The 18,590-nt window shown below is 40.7% G+C and overlaps 1 protein-coding gene across 2 annotated transcripts in view; it reads right to left on the bottom strand.

Annotated features, from left to right (window-relative positions):
- The window catches only part of PIK3AP1 (phosphoinositide-3-kinase adaptor protein 1), a 196,194-nt gene that overhangs the window by 80,734 nt on the left and 96,870 nt on the right, over nt 1-18,590 (bottom strand). For both annotated transcript variants that reach the window (XM_077454361.1, XM_077454360.1), the window contains exons 9-10: nt 4,367-4,459; nt 585-773 (exon numbers count right to left, since the gene is read on the bottom strand). In XM_077454361.1, coding sequence (XP_077310487.1) covers nt 585-773; nt 4,367-4,459 — 282 coding nt within the window. The remainder of the gene's footprint in view (nt 1-584; nt 774-4,366; nt 4,460-18,590) is intronic.

The raw sequence follows: 18,590 nt of genomic DNA, 5'->3' as shown, positions 1-18,590 counted from the left end.
GGTGCCTAACTTTGGCACATACAGCCCTCAGGGCCCCTACAGGCAATGGTCTGTGCTGTCGCTTACTCAAGTAAGTGAAAGAAAAATATTTTTTAAATTGGCTTCTAGTAGTTAATGGTTTGTGTTTTTTCATGTTATCTTACTTTTTTCTGTGCTGTCCATCCCCTTTCTCTTTTCATGTTTTATTTTTTTCCCTGATCTACCTAGAAATACCAAATGTAGCACAAGTCAGTTTAAAGGGCTGCAGGGAGGACACATGTGGAAGTGTAAACTTGTAAAAGGTCTATAATGAGTAAAGTAGTGATCTCTAGCAGTCTGATGTAACATGTATCCACCCAATGTCTGTCTTCTGAAAAATGCTCACAGTCTCAAAAAAAACTCCTTAAGCATGTTTTGTTTGCAGACCATCTCCTGATCTTTCTGTAGCAATAAATTCATACACATATTATGTCAGGCCCTTTCATGATGTCAGGGGCTGTACTTGAGCGTTCCTATATCAAGCAAGGTGACCACTACGATTTTAACTCAGAGTAAAATTACTATTTTAACAGTAAACTTTGATTGTTAAAAACTACAGGACTCACCCTGTGAAATGAAAGGTTCTGTTTCTGGTGGGTCCTCTGGTCTTGGGATAGGTATAGGTGGCCGATACGTTAGTGTAGTTGAGGAAGAAGTAACACTACTCACTGTATCATAATCTTCATTACTACATTGTTGGTAAGTACCTTCCATGTCATTGCCATATTCTTTATCATAAATGCCCGGGCTACTTCCTAGCAATTTCATTAAAACAAATATCATTTATTAGCTGCAGGCAATAGTACAGGCATATTACTCTTGTAATATTGTATTTGTATAATATTATTTTGAGCATCATGTTTGAAAATATTTATTAATAAAAACATTATGTAATGCATCTGTTTAACAGGTATTTTGCAGAGTGCAGTCCTTGTGAGGGTGGTTCAGGGTGCTCTGGAGATCAATTGTTTACTTAGGGCCTGTGTCAATGGTTTTTATTCACATTAAAAATGCAATCTCTCTATACAATTCAGTGTGAATACAAATGCATCTTGAAGCTGGTCGATGTTTATAAGAAGGTCAGTTGTACCCGTCAGTGAACTGTGATCATAAGTTTCTCAACTGATATGAAATGCAAGTGTAATGTACTTAAAAGTAAGCTGCATTTGCACATCAGCTCAAGCTAAAAACCTGTCAATATAGGCTCTAATAAAGGCTTTGGTGCTTGGTACTCCACAAAGCATTGAAAGCAGTGTAGCGATGTGGACTGCAGTCATAATATTGTGCAATTCCCCATAATTTTTCACCTATAGACCTATTCCACTAGTGCTGGGCGCAGGGGCGTCAGGATGGAGTGGCTAGGGGGGGCTGAAGCCCCAAATGTGACCCCGAAAAGCCCCAAGTCTCAGGCATGCAGCTCTCCATTGTTAGCCCTGAGCAGCGAGCGCCTGGACCGATCTGATCCCAAGTGACGCCGAGTGTGGCTGAGTGCGGCTGAGCGCTGCCGAGCGCCGCCAAGTGCGGCCAATCGCTGCTGAGTGCGGCCGAGTGCCATAGCATCCCGCCTTCTTGAGCCTGCAATGCCTATGATGGACGTCCCACTGGTCCAATGCCGGGACCGCAGGATGTGTGACGTCCATCATAGGCGATGCAGGCTCCAGAAGGCGGGAATTACAAAGCGGTTGCTGTGCCACATCCCCACTCGGCGCTCGGACGGGCCGCTCTCCTCTCCTCTTCACCTCCTCCTCTGAGGACTGACTGACTACTGTGACACCACACACCACGACTGAGCTGAGGTAGGTCAGACAGTATATGTAAATGTCAGTGTAAGTGGGTCAGGCAGGTCAGTGTATGTAGGTCAGTGTAAGTAGGTCACTACCGTCAGTGTATGTAGGTCAGCGTAGGTAGGTCAGCGTATGTAGGTCAGTGTAGGTAGGTCAATGTATGTAGGCCAGGTTATGTAGGTAACTACCGTCAGTGTAGATAGGTAAGTGTATGTAGGTCACTACCGTCAGTGTATGTAGGTCAGGTAGGTTAGTGTATGTAGGTCAGGTAGGTCACGGCCCAGCCAAAAAAAAGCCTGCGTCACGTACACCACCCACCTCCCCCGTTTCCGGCCTTGGACTTCGGGGCTGAAGCCCCTGGTCCTTTTGCCACCTAGCAACGCCCCTGGCTGGGCGCCAGTGACTGTCATCATATCTGTGTGCCCGACCAAAAAGGATTGTGGGACTGGAAGTCTTTCAGACCGGCAATTCCATTGTGTGACATTACATCTGGATTACACATCCCGAGGAGACCTTGCTACAACCCGAGGAGACTCTTGGGAGAAACTATAAAAGGGTCAGGAGATCCACCCCACACACACTCTCTTCTTCTTGGGCCTTGCCGAGCACAGATCTCTCTGTGGCAGGGGAGGGGCTGCAGCCTACCACCCGGTGATTAAGTGATTCCAACCCAGCTCCAGGGGGCCTAACCCTGCCTGCTCCTCGTCAAGACGCCTACGCGGCACCCACCCAGTAGATCTACACTACAGTCGCCTGCACCCAGCAGCCGTGGGTCATTGCTGGTCGCTTCGCTGAAGGACCTTTCTTCCAGGGTTGCTGTCTGCAAGATGTTAGCCCATCTGGTCGTTGTTGAGAGGGCAATTGCCCATTTTTTTGCAATCCTTCCTTGTTGCTTTATCTGAACACTGTGTACAGACACTTTACCTTGGGAACACTTTACTACAATTCTGTTTGCAACACTGTACATAGACACCTTTACCTAAAACCACTTCAAGGAGTATTACTAGCCTGTTTAAGCGTTTCGGCTTGCTATCACATCACTGTGCTTTATTGGATACAATCTAATGAGCTCCAACTGCCATTGAAGACTATCAGGCCTGCATCTTGGACATTGCTGTTATTACCATTTAAAGGGCCCTATTCCATCCCTATTCTGTCTTATCTCTCATTAGGATATAAAGGTTGAATAGGCCAGCCTGGGGTTCCCCTTCAGTGTGTGTCTGCCTGTCCTGATAGTAAACCCTTTACTGTCCTTTCAGTTTATGCTGCAGGTGGTACTTCATTGTACATATATGTAAATTATGCTTTTGTGCTGTTGAACGGTTTCTAAAGTTCCATACACACTATCAGATTTTCTGCTGAGTTTTTCCTTCAGATTTACCAAAACCATATAATATGAGGTCAAACCTTAGAAGTTTAAATGTGTATGCAATCAGGCAGGCCCTTGCACTACATGGTTTTGGTAAATCTGAAGGAAAAACTCAGCAGAAAATCTGATAGTGTGTATGGGGCTTAAGCTGTCTTGTCTGGAAACTATTCTTCTGAGTCTGGGCTGTTATCCAGAACTCGGGTTGACCAATTACCCTCCTTTGTGTATCAATACCACATTACTTACTCCAGTAAAAGCTTAGATAATATAAACATATTTGACTTGTGTGACGTGTCATTTAAAGATGTTGTAAAAGATGTCTGATCCCAGAGTGTCAGGTGCGTTGGAATGTTCACAAGGTCATGGCGATGCAGAAGAACAGGTAGATCCAAGAAGCCCTCAAGGGGGTTCCAGATGGGGGTCTCGTTATAATTTTAAAGATAGTACTTCAATATGCACTTATGTTTACACATTAATCTATATTCTTGGAGGCATGAGGCTCCACAAAAATATGTATTACATATAAAAATCTAAATTGTTAGTGTACTGTGAATGCCTCACCAGCAATTAATGAGTAGTGAAGTTCAAAAATAGTGAAGTTAACAAATCTATAATGGGTAAGTCATTAAGCTCATTGCACATATTACAATCTCCTGTAAATCCATCAACTATATAGTGCAAGGAACTTTATGGTTGAATACAAGTTTAACGGAGAGATAAGGTAGTCTAGGATATCGTACAAAGATTGTACAGTAAAGCCTAGTACACACTATTCTTTTTTTTTTGTTTAACCCAGCGGGCTGAACAAAAAACAACTGAAGAGCTCGGGAGGAGTTGCTGTACTAACTATGGAATGTTAGTACAGCAATCTCCCCTGTTGAGCTTTTGTGTTCTGACAGGACTTCCCCCCCCCCGCCAGAACACATTGGCTGAGAGCGCTGATCAGATGCTGTTCCGGTCATGCCCCTTTGTTCTTATTTGGTCATGCCCCTTTGATGGAATGTCGGCTGGTTTCTATTGAACCGGTCGATGCCGCCTGATATTCAGCCAATTTGTGCGGCTCTTTAGACTGTAACATCTATAGTGAGCAGAATGAAGTGCAAAGATAGACACAAAAATAGCCTCATATTAAAGGTGGGGAACAAGAAACACAGTACCATTGTAATTATTTATAACACCTTCAAAACATAGTTACCTTCCAAAATTTTACGTAACATTGAATCTTGTGCAGTCAGGCCATGTTTTTCCGGTGATGGATCATGGCTTTCTAATTGCCTCATATCGATATCTGAAAGTCAATATTAAATAGTTAATTTGCACACGCCTTTAAAACATTCAAATGCCCGAGTGAAGAAAACAGTAAGCACCATTTAAACACAAAGACAAATGCAGAAGTACTATAATTGTGATCAGTCCACGAGTGTGATATAATGGAATCATAATTCCATTATGATTCTATTATATCACACTCGTGGCCATATTTTTTCAAAGAGTGAAATTAAGTGAAACTGTTATTTCTGTCACTGCACCCACTAAAGTGATTGTGTACAAGTTTTGATTACAACAGGAAGTGAGGGGAAATCTCCCCAATGGTTACAGAAACAGCAATAAAGAATTGATAGTGTTCTCAATTAATCTACATTTATTAAGATTTGGGTTTTGGGAAAATAGTAATCCAAAGTAATAACAATAGATTTTGCAATAACAAACAGAATAAAAAAAGAATATCTGTGAGTACATTTGAATCTGATTGATTTTGCATTCAAATAGCAAGTAGCCAAATAAAAAGTACATGAGGAAACACTATGCCATTATTATTGTGTCTGTAATGTTTAGGACTAATTGTCCAAGAAAAAAAAAGAATTATTTGCAGCAATCCAAAACAGATCAGTAATAAAGCATATAAAACATGAAGGTGATGGGTGTTTAAGGGGGATGAGGGTGAAACTGCAATGGACATTCCCTGAACACATACTTCTGCTTAAGGCACACATATTATGTATTGGGTATGATATAGGAAATAGAATAATTTGATAGGCAGGCATATAAATTAGTGAGACTGTTGAGATTGGGAGCAAAAATTTCAAAACCTTCAAAAAAAACAAGGATGTGAACAAAATAATGTTGGGATGAACATTGGAATGTTAGACTATGTCTCTAGGGCCCAGCGATATCTAAAAAAAAAAATTATTGGATCCTCACACTTTTAAACCCAACTACAGTCAAACATCTTGTATTATTTGGTGAGAAAGGGTTAGAAACCCATTCAGGCTTTTATTTTTGTTCCATTGGGTAGATTTCCTTTCATATCCCATGTTGGAAAATCCCCATGATAGCAAAAAACAAAGCAAAACACAGCAAAAACAATCTTACAGAGACTCTAACCCTTCCCTAATCTATCCCTTCTCTGCTCTATCCAGAGCAAGTGTCAGAGAAATGGCCAAAGAACTGGCAATCTTACCAACACCCATCATGGCTGCATCAGGCGCGCTCCCGTACATATTGGCATACGCAGATGCGCATCAAACCACAGCAACGGGAAAACCATGCTTTTTTAGGTACTGTACTCCCTGTACCACTTCCAGGGGTGCACTGCACTTAGCCGCAGGGGAGCCCTCTCAGCACCTCGTCCTCGTACAAGGTACATGACAGTAAGCATGATTGCAGTTTCTTGACATGTGAATGGCCAGTTTGACACTTTGTCACAGTAATGAAAAATATTTATGATGCAGGTTTGGAGACGCAAAGGTCTTTTGCAGGAAGAAAAAGCAAGGAAGTATTACAGGTATATATTTATTATTATTATTATACAGGATTTATATAGCGCCAACAGTTTGTGCAGCGCTTAACGAATGAAGGCAGACATTAAAGTTACATTACAATTTGGTACAAGAGGAATGAGAGGGACCTGCTTGCTACAGCTTACAATCTAGGAGGGAGGGTCAATTAATACAAAAGGTAATAGCTGTGGAGGATGAGCTTATGGAGAAAGAAAAACAGTGTATTAGTTAGAAGCAGGATAAGCTTCTTTAAAGAGAAGGGTTTTCAGGGATCGTCTAAAGATGGATAGATTAGGGGACAGTTTGACAGATGGGGGTAGGGATGGGAAAAGCTCTGGAGAAATCCTGTAGACGAACATGGGAGTAGGTGACAAAGGAGCTAGAGAGCAGAAGGTCTTGGTTGGTATTTTGAGACTAGGTTAGTTAGTGATGCCGCTGTCAGGGCTGGCTCAGCCCTTCCTTCTCTAAGCTGGCCGCTCAGCTGTCAGCTAATTGCCAGCTCTCATCTCTCTTCACAGTTAGCCAGCTGTTGTGGATCTGCTCATCAGTCCCGCCTACTTAAAGATCTCCAGCTCACTTCATTCCTGCCTTCACACTGGTCACATCACAAGGAACCATCTCCTGCGTTCCTGTTTAAAGACTGGCTTTGCTGACATCCCTTCTAGCTCCTTATCCTGCTTGCTGTTCCTCTACTTGGATCCCTGACTTCTGGCCTGGCTGATTACCCGATCTGGCTACTGAAATCTGGCTTGGCTGACTACCCGATCTGGTTACTGGACTCTGGCTATGCTTTGACTACGCTTACTCTATTTACCTTTTTATTTTTATTAACAAACAAGTGTGTTTTTACTGTAATTCTGTCTCGGTCTGGTTCATGGTTTCTGAGAGTAGCTGGGGACACAGTTGTGGATGGCTTTGTAAATTATTGTTAGTACTTTGAATTTTATTTGTTGGGTGAATGGAAGCCAGTGTGGGGATTGGCAGAGAGGGGTGGAGGACACTGAACGGTTGGTAAGGTGGATGAGTCTTGCAGCAGCATTCATTATGTACTGAAGGGGGGATAGTGTATGTAAAGGTATTCCAATGAGGAAGGAGTTTCAGTAGTCAAGGTGAGAGATGACCAGAAAGTGAATTAGAAGCTTGGTGGTGTCATTGGTTAAAAATGGGTGTATTCTAGAGATGTTGCGTAGGCTAAGATGGCATGATTTGGACAGGGATTGGATGTGGGCCTGAAAGGACAGTTCAGAGTCTAGGGTTACCCCTAGCACCCTGGCATGTGGGGGCGGACTGATAGTTGTGCCATTGATATTGACAGAGAAGTCAGGGGAAGGAGAACATGGGGGAGGAAATATTATGAGCTTGGTTTTAGATAGATTCAGTTTGAGGAAGTGGTGTGACATCCAGGCTGATATGTCTGTTAGTAAATCAGTGAACTGTGAAGAGACTGATGATAATGTATTTGTAGATTATCTTAAAATGGGATTCTCCCTAGCATTCCCCTTACAAATAAGGGCAGCTTCCTTGTACAGATAAAAAGTAAGCTGTACCAGAACAAGATCAGCATTCTGCTAAATCATTTGAAAGCGATTTGGTAAGATCAAACATTTAAAAAGAAAAACTCAAATTAAAATCAAGATATTGTTTGACGTAAAGGACTAAAAAGTATTTAAAAACTCAGAACAGAAGAGCAGCTAATATATGAATAAACAGCTCTGAAACACTTGTCACATTCCCAAATCCTGTTTACCTCCCAAATTATCACCCAGATTTGTTAATTCATAAAGCACCAGTGCCATCAGAAGCACCTGCTGATCCTTTTTTTTTTAATGTAATGCAGTGGTTTTCAATTTTCCATGCCATTAATGCCTCAGAATTAGGTTATTTTTATACTTAATTAATGAAGAACATCTACAGAATGTTTTCTTCTAGTAAATGCTTCAGGGCAAACATAGCACATTTGTAATTAATTACATTAAAATGTCATAAATCAATTATTCTATAGAATAATAGAACTTTTATAGAACTTTTTTGAGTATCACTGGAGTCTGCTGGCACAAAAACTTTGGTTCTTCGGTGCATGTTTCCTATTCACCTCTTTTACGTTGAATACTGTAACAATGTTTAAAACTCAAAGCCAGGCTCCTTGGTGCACTGCTGTATTTTAGTATTTTTTTTAAACTAATTCCTGATTGCACAGTGGGTCCTCTTCCTTAGTGGTACCTCTCTGCATCAATACCCTAGAATTGCATGCAGCTGGACATCTTGTGGCAAAGAAGAAGCACTGCTGGAGATAGATTTAGATTGAAGGTGAGTATTGCTGCCAGGGCTGGTTCTTTTTTTTTTCTTTTGAGAAGTTGGGATGGCCTTATTATTATTGCTGGGGAAAAATGTGTGCCAAACAACTATGCTGGAAAAAGTAATTTCTTTACTTGTGCCATCTATAGACACAGGCCTGCTGAATAAATTTGCCCATGCTAGCTGATGATCTACGGATAAAAACTGCAATATTTTTTTTTAGCAAATTCCTATTTATGTGTTTGTGCCTATCTCATAAAAGTAGAGTTGGAGGAAAACCCATGTTACATTATGAAAATTGCATTTATTTTCCGGGTTCAACTTTCTCAGCTACAACATACTAAAGTGTAGTAGTCCAGCAGAGGAATAATTTCATAGTCACCTTCAAGAGCACAAATCATATGTGACAACAAGCAAACGTATGCAGCTCAATATATCTGTACATTAAAAATGCCTTAGCTGTGTGCCAAAGTTAGACCTACCCCTGTTACAATGTATTTAGGATAAGGGGTAGGACTTTTCAGTGTGATAATATTGGTAAAACTTTAAAATACTGTACAATATTTTACAAATATTCACCTATTCATAAGCAAAGGACTAGTCAAGAATAAATGATTGACATTATCAAAATGCCCCCACATCTAAACCTTTTGAAATAGTGTTTATGCGTGACATAAAAGATGTGGTTATGCAAAGCAAGGCAATAAAATGTGAAAAGCTAACAGATAAGACAGCATTTAATCTCTGCCAATAAATCACTTAAAGTGGGAGTCCGCCGTTTTTTTTTTTTTTAAAGCCAGCAGCTACAAATACTGCAGCTGTTGACTTTTAAAATAATGACACTTACCCGCCCAGCGCGCCCGCGATGTCGGCACCCGAAGCTGATCTCTCGATCGTCTCTCGGGTGCTGCCGCTGCCATCTTGGGTATGGGAATCAGGAAGTGGAGCCTTTCGGCTTCATTTCCCGGTTCCCTACTGCGCATGCGTGAGTTGCACTGCGCAATAAGGATGGTCCCCGCTGTCTCTGGGATCCGTGTGTTTCCCAGCAGGCAGCGGGGGACCTTCGGAAAGGGGCATAGATTCTGCGGAAAGGGGCGTACCTTCTGCAGAATCTACACCGGAAGTGGGTGCAGATACCTGTACTGTACAGGTACCTGCACCCCCTCCCCCCTGAAAGGTGCCAATTGTGGCACCGGAGGGGGGGAGGGTTCCAATGAGCGGAAGGTCCACTTTAGGGTGGACCTCCGCTTTAACAAATATCATGTGTTACAGAGAGGTGGAAAGAAAAACAGTCTTTGCTTATTGTATACAAGAAGAGCTAAGTTTGTGTAAGCAAGTATCGACAAACATGCTTGGAATTCAGTCATTTATCCTATTATCATTCTGCTTTTCTATTTAAAGCCGATCACACATTATACAATTTTCTAATTCAATTTCCTTTTAATTTACCTTCAACTATGTAGTGCAAGGGCCTGCCTGATTGCATACAAATTGAAAGTGTTTAGATTCTACCTCATATTATATGGTTTTGGCAACTCTAAAGCAAAATTTTACATGAAAATTGTATAATGTATGGCCAGCCAGCCAAGGTGTATCTAAACCCAAAACCCTATTTAGTGTGGGCTGAAGTACATAAGAACCCCTCTCATATCTGTATTTTTGTGTGCGTCTTCACTGGGAAAACGTACGCTTTCCTATTTGTTCCAACAGCCACTGTCACCAGGATTTAAAGAAAAAGAAAATATAACATTTTAAGTGGTTACCAGAAAATAAATACAAACTAAAACAGTGGATACATTTTCCAATGGGACACTGGTTCTGGGAACAACTAGCTAGGAGAGGGGCTTCCCTAACTTTGCAGAGATTTCCTCTCGCTTCTCGTTACATCTCTGGGACAGGAAGTAAAATAAAATCTGCCAAGCGGGTTAGATAGAAATGTATTTGTGCAGTGTATCAGTATATTAGTATATCAAAATCTTGTTAGATTGGCAAAAAACCTGTGAGATTTTGTTTTTACATTCCGAAGATCTACCTATAGCCTTTGGTGATGTAGCCTTCCCAGAAAGCTCTGAAGGGCTGGTAATCAGGGAGCTGATCAAATTTATTGATTTATTAAATAGATGCTGCAGTTTTAATTACTTTACAGTGCTTTTCAGAAAGGGGCATTTGAATGACAGACAGAAAGATTTACCAGTTTGGGGTAAAAAGTCCCCTTTAATTCAAAGTCTTCTTTTGGGTTATATATGCAAGAACTTTCATGTAAAGTATTTAGAAACTTTGAGCTGGCAAAGTTTTAGGCCTCATGCACACTGCTGCTGTTAAACTCACATTCTTGTGAGAATGGGTGTAAACTCTAATCTATGTTATCCTATGTGTCCATTTTTTTTGCAGTTTTTAGCAGTTCATCAGTAGTTTATCAGCAGAGGAGTTTATAGGCTGTTTTCTGAACGCCCTAGAATGCCATTCAGGAGCGGGAATGCTGACCATAAAAAATGCTAAACACACATAAATGCTCATAAACACGCATGAACACTCGGCACATTTAGCCTTTCAGAGTTTTTTTTATTTCAATAATAAATTAAAATTCTGGCCAATGAAATAAACAAACAAACTCCCAAATTCCAAACTCTAATAAACTCTGCTAAACTCACCCAAACTGTTTTGAAAATATGAAGCTTAGGTGAGTTTATAACGCTGATTTTCTTTTTTCAGGATAAACAACGTTTAGAAGAAACCAGTGTGCATGAGGCCTTACAGTCCTGCCTCAGAATCAACAGAATATGTGACAATTTTATTGTCACATTTCAACATCAGGGTTTTAGTCTTCTTTCCACCTTCCAAAATGTTATAAGCAGATCACACTCACAAAATGATCTATTTCCTGTATTCATATATTATGTGTCTAAAATAAACAGCTGGGTGAGTAATATTATTTCTTTACATGTATAGAAAAGAAAGGCACTGTCAAAGTCACCAGTGTCTAAACTGAAGGACTGGTAAATGGAGAGTGTAAGGACCCTATCCGCCGCAGATTCTCACATAGAACTGGCATTCCTGCCAGTATCTTACATTACAACAACCTTTCTTTAGCACATCTGAAATCTGTGGGGGTTACTTACTAAAATACAACTGCTGAATGACTGTTGATCCGACTAAGCCCTGAGACATTGATCCTACTTCCATCCAACTTGAATGAACAGGATACAGTTACATAGTTACATAGTTAATCTGGTTGAAAAAAGACCAAAAAGTCCACCCAGTTCAACCCAAACAAAATAAAAATACAATCCTATATACTCAATCCGAAATCCACAGTTGATCCAGAGGAAGGCGAAAAACCCCAGCAAAGCATGATCCAATTTGCTATAGCAGGAGAAAAAAATTCCTTCCTGATCCCCAGAGAGGAAATCAGATTTTCCCTGGATCAACTTTACCTGTAAATTTCAGTATCCAGTAATACTATATACATTTAGGAAAGAATCCAGGCCTTTTTAAAAGCAGTCTACTGAGCACATTTTCGCAGCTTACTGTGAAGAAACCTTTCTGTATTTGGAGATTAAATAGTTTTTCTTCTAGACGTAAAGCGTGCCCTCTTGTCCTCTGTGATAACCTTAAAGTGAAAAACTCTACAGCAAGTTTACTATATGGACCAATTATGTAATTGTACATGTTGATCATATCCCCCTTAATCTTATTTTCTCAAGAGAGAATGCATTTGGTTCCTCTAAACTTTCCTCACATTTGAGCTACTCCATGATTCTTATCAGTTTGGTTGCCCTTCTCTGCACTTTCTCCACTTCCCCAATATCCTTTTTGAGAACTGGTACCCAAAACTGAACTGCGTAGTCCAGATGAGGTCTTACTAATGATTTGTACATGGGCAAAATGATATCTCTCTCTCTCTGGAGTCCATACCTCTCTTAATACAAGAAGAACTTTGCTGGCTTTAGAAACCGCAGCTTGGCATTGAGTGCTATTATTGAGCTTATGATCTACTAAAACCCCCAGATCCTTTTCCAATACGGATCCCCCCCCAGTTGTACTCCTCCTATTATGTATGATGCATGCATATTCTTAGCCCCCAAGTGCATAACTTTACATTTATCAACATTAAACCTCATTTTCCACATAGTTGCCCAATTAGACAGGTACATTGAGGTCGGCTTGCAAATTGGAGACATCCTGTAAGGACGTTATTCCACTACATAGCTTAGTGTCGTCTGCAAAGACAGAAATGGTACTTTTAATCCCACTGATTATCAGTGGGGTACACCACTGATAACCTTAGATTATTTAGAGTATTTAACCACTACTCTCTGAATCCTGTCTTTTAGCCCATTTTCTATCCATTTACAAATTGATCTTTCCAAGCCTGTAGACTTTACCTTACACATGAGCCGTGTATGTGGAACTGTGTCAAATGCTTTTGCAAAATCCAAGTATACCACGTCCACAGCCACCCCTTTGTCCAAGATTTTACTTACCTCCTCATAAAAAGAAATCAGGTTGTTTGACAACTGTCTTTCATGGATCCATGCTGTCTATTGCTTAAAATATTTTTTTCCAGCAAGAACTCATCTATGTGGTCTTTTTATTAAACTCTCTAGTATCTTCCAAAATATAGAAGTTAAACTTACAGGACTATAGTTACTTGGTAAAGACGTTGATCCCTTTTTAAATATGGGCACCACATTGGCCCTGCGCCAATCCAGTGGTATCATTCCAGTCATTAACGAGTCCCTAAATATTAGAAACAATGCCTTTGAAATGACAGAGCGCAGTTCTTTTAGGATCTGCGGGTGGATGCCATCTGGTCCAGGTGCTTTATCCACCTTTATTCTGTCTAAATATTTCTGGACCATATCACTTTTGAGCCATTGTGAATCCTTTGGGGCTGTGTTACTACCACCCCCATTATGGACATGAGTAGGCATGGGCCGAACAGACCCCTGTTCGGTTCGCACCAGAACTTCTGAACACCACGAAAGTTCGGACCCGACTAACGAACCCCATTAAAGTCAATGAGACCCGAACATCAAAAATCAAAAGTGTCAATTTTGAAGGCTTATATGCAAGTAATTGGGCATATAATGGTTATAGAGGTCCGGGTCCTGCCCTGGGGGATATGTATCAATAAAAAAAGTTTGTGAAAAACATTTTTAAATGAGTAATTATTTTTTGATTTTTAAAGTGAAAGCCTAAAAAATAAAAATTCCTTCCAATATAATGCCTGGGGGGTCCCCTTATGCCCCGTACACACGAGCGGACTTTTTAACATCCAAAGTCCAAAGGACCGAGTCCGTCAGACTATCCGATCGTGTGTGGGCTGCAACGGACTTTTGATTCGCCAAAGTCTGACGGACTTTAGAAATGAAGCATGCTTCAAATTTTCCCGAAGGAACTCCGCCGGACCCGGTCCCCTTCGAAAACTCCGCTCGTGTGTATGCTACTCCGACGGACTAAAACCGACGCTAGGGCAGCTATTGGCTACTGGCTATGAACTTCCTTATTCGAGTCGGGTCGTACGTCATCACGTTCGAATCCGTCGGAGTTTAGTGTGATCGTGTGTGGCCAAGTCCGTTCGGCCGAAAAGTCTGTCAGAACTCCGTCGGAACTCCGTCGGAACTCCGGCGGAACTCCTTTGGAAGTCTGTCGGACATAAGTCCTCTCGTGTGTACGGGGCATAAGTCTACCTGTAAAGTGGCAGATCTGTACCATGTCTAGAATTTACTGCAGCAATAATTGCATTTATAAAGCCAAAAAAATAATAATATTTTCCCTGCAAGCTGCCTTTATTTTGCTCAGCAACAGCTGGGGAGCCAGTGTGTATGATGAGGCTACAATATAGTGCACTGTGAACAATATTAGAGATTTGTTGTAAAAATGGTCTTTGGGTCTTTGGGTGTCGTGGCACCTTCTCACCGTAATCCTATAGAGGTACTCTTGATGAAAGCAAGAATTGGCCTTGCTGTAAAAAATTGCAATGATATACACCTGTCAAAAAGGAGCAGAAAAATTATTCTTTGGGTGTTGGGGGCACCTTCCCACTGTAAACCTATAGGGGACTGTAAACCTAAAAAATTGCAATGATATGCATATGGTTGGTGTTTGATGTGCCTGAGACACAGTTTGCAGATACAACAGTGCGATCTGCTGCAGAAGTGCTGAAAAAGGCTCAGACAACTGAGCTTTGGGGAGTGGGCTGGGAGATAGCTGCAGAATTTGAAGTGGAATAGGGTGGCTGCTCTCCACTCTTTCTTGATGTCGGCCTCCTTGGGGTTGTGCCGCCTCACCTTCAGTTTCCTCCTCTGCTATATCTGGCACCCAAGTCGCATCAGTGACCTCATCATGATAATCTCTATCGCCTCCATCTTCATCATTACCACTAGAGACAACTTGGCAATACACTGAGGCTTGGGAACATGAATGTCAATTTGTCTACCAGTTTTCTTGTTATCCTCAACCTCAGAACCAACATCTGAATCCAGTAATGGCTGGGCATCATCAAGGAGCAAGTGGCTGATGCTGTGGTCAAATAACTCAGCTGACTCCTCAATGGCTGATGTTTGGGCTATGGCAGGAATAGATATGGATAAGGAGGCAGGTTTATCCACCCTGGCAACTGCAGGGGACTGCACAATTGTCTCTGCTTGCGTGACACAGGATGAGGAGGATGAGGAACATTTAGTAAGCCAGTCCACCACCTCCTCTGCATACTGTGGCTAAATAGCATGGGCAAACTCACTAAACAGAGGAAATGATGCCCTGCGTAAGGACTGACCACCACGTCCACCTTTGCCTGTGGACACATTTGTTGCTGGCCCCCTTACAGTGCCAAGGGAATGTCTGCCTCTCCTAGTTGTCCTCCCAGACATTATTGGGAGGGAGGGGGTGGTGCATATAAGCAAATGTAAAGAAGAAGTTGAAATCTGTATGTAGATACACTTTAATCAATGTAAAGAGGTATTTGGTGCCCTTTAATTTGAGTAATCACACTACACAGACACACTTCACAGATACACTATAATATACTGCAATATAATGTGCCAAACGTACAGTGACGCACAAAACTATATAGCGTTAAACTGGCAGTAACGCACAAAAGTAAATGGCATTAAACTGACAGTAAGGCACAAAACTATATGGCGTTAAATTGGCAGTAACACACAAAACTATATGGCATTAAACTGGCAGTAACGCACAAAACTATATGGCGTAAAACTGGCAGTAACACACACAGAACTATATGGAGTTAAACTGGCAGTAACGCACACAGAATTATATGGCGTTAAACTGGCAGTAACGCACACACACATCCCTACTCTAGCTATAAACTAATGTAAAGATTACTGACACGGTCTCACTACACTACACTGAAACTATCTGAGCTGTCCTTACTCTACACTAATGTATGTATGAATGACATGGTCTCACTACACTACAGTGAAACTATCTGAGCTGTCCCTACTCTAGCTTCACTCATACTATCCCTAGACTGACACTAAACTAATATGCTACACTGACAATTGAAGCAAAATAGCACAGTATAACACACTAACTAATAGCACTGAACAGAGCCCTGTTCTATCTCTCTCCTTTCCGAAATCACACTGAAAATGCCTGCCATTGAAAGAATACTTTTATACTGTGGGGTGGGAATGAGCCTTGAGTGGGTAAAGTCATGATGACAGTGTCCATTCATGACTCTGACTGTAATCTGTGCCCTGATTGACTGAAGCTTTCACTGCTTCAGCCAATCAGGGCTTGCAATGCACTGTTCAGCACCGCAATGCATTGTGGTTGGTTCGGGGGGGCCGAACAAATTGGTTGAACGACCTGTTTGTTCGGCTGTTCGTCGAACGTCTGAACAGCGAAAGTTCGTCCCAAACTTATGCTCGGGACTAACTGTTCGCCCATCCCCAGACATGAGCTCCCCCATGCTCCTTTGTATACACAGAGCTGAAGAAAATATTTAATAAATTTGCCTTCTCTTTGTCCCCAGTCCCCCACTCTAGATTATTTTGTAAAGGGCTCCAAAACATGCTCAGACCTGACCTTTTTACTATTAATATATTTGAATAATTTTTGGGGGTTTCTGTGGTTCGTTTTAAATTTTTTGCGTCCTTGATTTCCGTTTTACATATTCTGTTATATTCTTTGTAACATTTAAACAATAATAACGTTCCTTCATTTTTATTTTATTTTTAAACGTTCTTTTCTTATTGAATCAAAAAACAAGAGAGGGAATTAGGGATTTTAACGGTGCAAATAGCGACTAGATAGTAAACATTATTGAATAGGATACAGAATTATAATACAAATATTTATTGAATTCAAAGTTAAAATCATTAACAAATTATGCTGGAAAAATAAAAACACAGGACAATGCGGTGCAGTGGTTGTTCTCATTAAACACACATAATCCCGACATGTTTCGCAATAGGTTGCTTCTTCAGGGGATGTGTGAATATTTCAACAAAATCTAAATCAAAATACAAAATAATATAGTAACAAAATATATTACAGAAGTGTGTCAAAAATCAATAAGTACGAGTGCAAGCTTGAGAAAATAAAAATAAAAAAACACACAAAAAAAACAAACCCACCTTAAACCACTACGTAGATGATAGAGTAGGGAATTTGTCCACCTCAGGAGTTAACCACAACCATGCTGGGTCGCAGGGGGCTAAAAAACCAGCCAAAAATTGCTGATAGGAGAAAGTATACAATGAAAGAAAGGATTGTTGGCAAGTCTCAGTAAATATAAGTAAAATTAAAAAATAAATAAATATAAAGGTTGCTAAAATAAGTCAACCTAAAGGGGGTAAACACCCTCCCAAATACAAAATAAAATAGAAGAAATAGTAAAGATATATATTATATTTCGATGAGTACTTACATCAATTGAATAATTGTGGAAATATGGGCGGGCGTTGAAAATTTTGCACTCAAGAAGACAAACTACCGAAAGAGTACCAACTGAACAAAAAATATCAAAAAAGAGACAAAAATGAAAATGAGAAAAAAAAAATAATAATAATAGTATATATATATATATATATATATATATATATATATATATACACATACACACACACACACACATATATATATATATATATATACATACATATATACACATAATTAAAATTAAAAAGTGGAACCCCAAAACATAAGGTTTTAGACTAATAGATAAATACAGAAGTGGTAAAGACAATGATGGTAACCCAAGTGTATAGAGTGTGTGTGGCAAAGCCAAGACCACACCAAAGAGAAAAAGAAATTAGATGTGCATGTTAAAAAGGAAGCTGAGTAACAGTGCAAAGCGTGAGAATCAGAAAAAAGAAAAAAAAAAAAAAAAGAAAATTGTTTTTTTTTTTTTTTTTTTTTATAAAATAAAAAAATAATAAAAAGGAAAAAAAAGACAAATCCTGGCAAATAGAGAATATCAGCTATAATAGTATAAAATAGATGTAGCAAATAACTCACTGGTAGGTACAAGGTCTTGAGAATAAAGCGTCACCCTTGGCTGCAGCTAGCAAGAAATGACAGTGTAACGCTGGCTTTTTATAAGCCCCGCCATCAAGCCGGCGTCTTACGTCGCCGGCTTGATGCGGACAAAGAGAGCACTATTGCGCATGCTCGCCAGTGAGACGAGGCTATGTAAGCCTACAACTCCCATAGTGCCTCAGGCCGGCGGGCGGGGGAGGAGGGAACGATCAATGCCTTGGTCGCAACCCTCCCAGAGGGGCGGCGACGTGCAAGATCGCAACCACCTAGCCACCCGCCCACTCAGACGTAGAAGGACAGAGAGATGAATGATGGAGAAAACAGGAGGGGAGGGATGGCCTGAGTGTGGCCAGTCCCTCCGAACCAGCCAGAGGGGAGCATTGCAGCGCTGAAAAGGGGCAGCGGCACTCAGGGCGCCTATGCCCCCGGGCGTCCATGCGAGCAGCATTGGTAGGGGGACCAGAGAGGTGGACAATCACAAAAAAAAAAAAAAAAAAGGGGGAAATATAAATAAATAAATAAAAAAGGGAAGGGGAGACTCCCGCCAAATCAGAGAGAGTCAACAACATAAAAATATTTCTCAGGAGCTGCACATCATAATATTACAAACAGTAATATATTGTTGTTTATTTATTTTACAGTTTATATATATTTAATATATTACTGTTTGTAATATTATGATGTGCAGCTCCTGAGAAATATTTTTATGTTGTTGACTCTCTCTGATTTGGCGGGAGTCTCCCCTTCCCTTTTTTATTTATTTATTTATATTTCCCCTTTTCTTTTTTTTTTCCCACCGTGATTGTCCACCTCTCTGGTCCCCCTACCAATGCT

Source organism: Lithobates pipiens, unplaced genomic scaffold (genome assembly GCF_037356315.1).
Source record: "Lithobates pipiens isolate NorthernLeopardFrog02 unplaced genomic scaffold, aLitPip1_a1.2 Scaffold_25, whole genome shotgun sequence".
NCBI lineage: Eukaryota > Metazoa > Chordata > Amphibia > Anura > Ranidae > Lithobates > Lithobates pipiens.
This window is presented reverse-complemented; position numbering and strand designations above follow the sequence as displayed.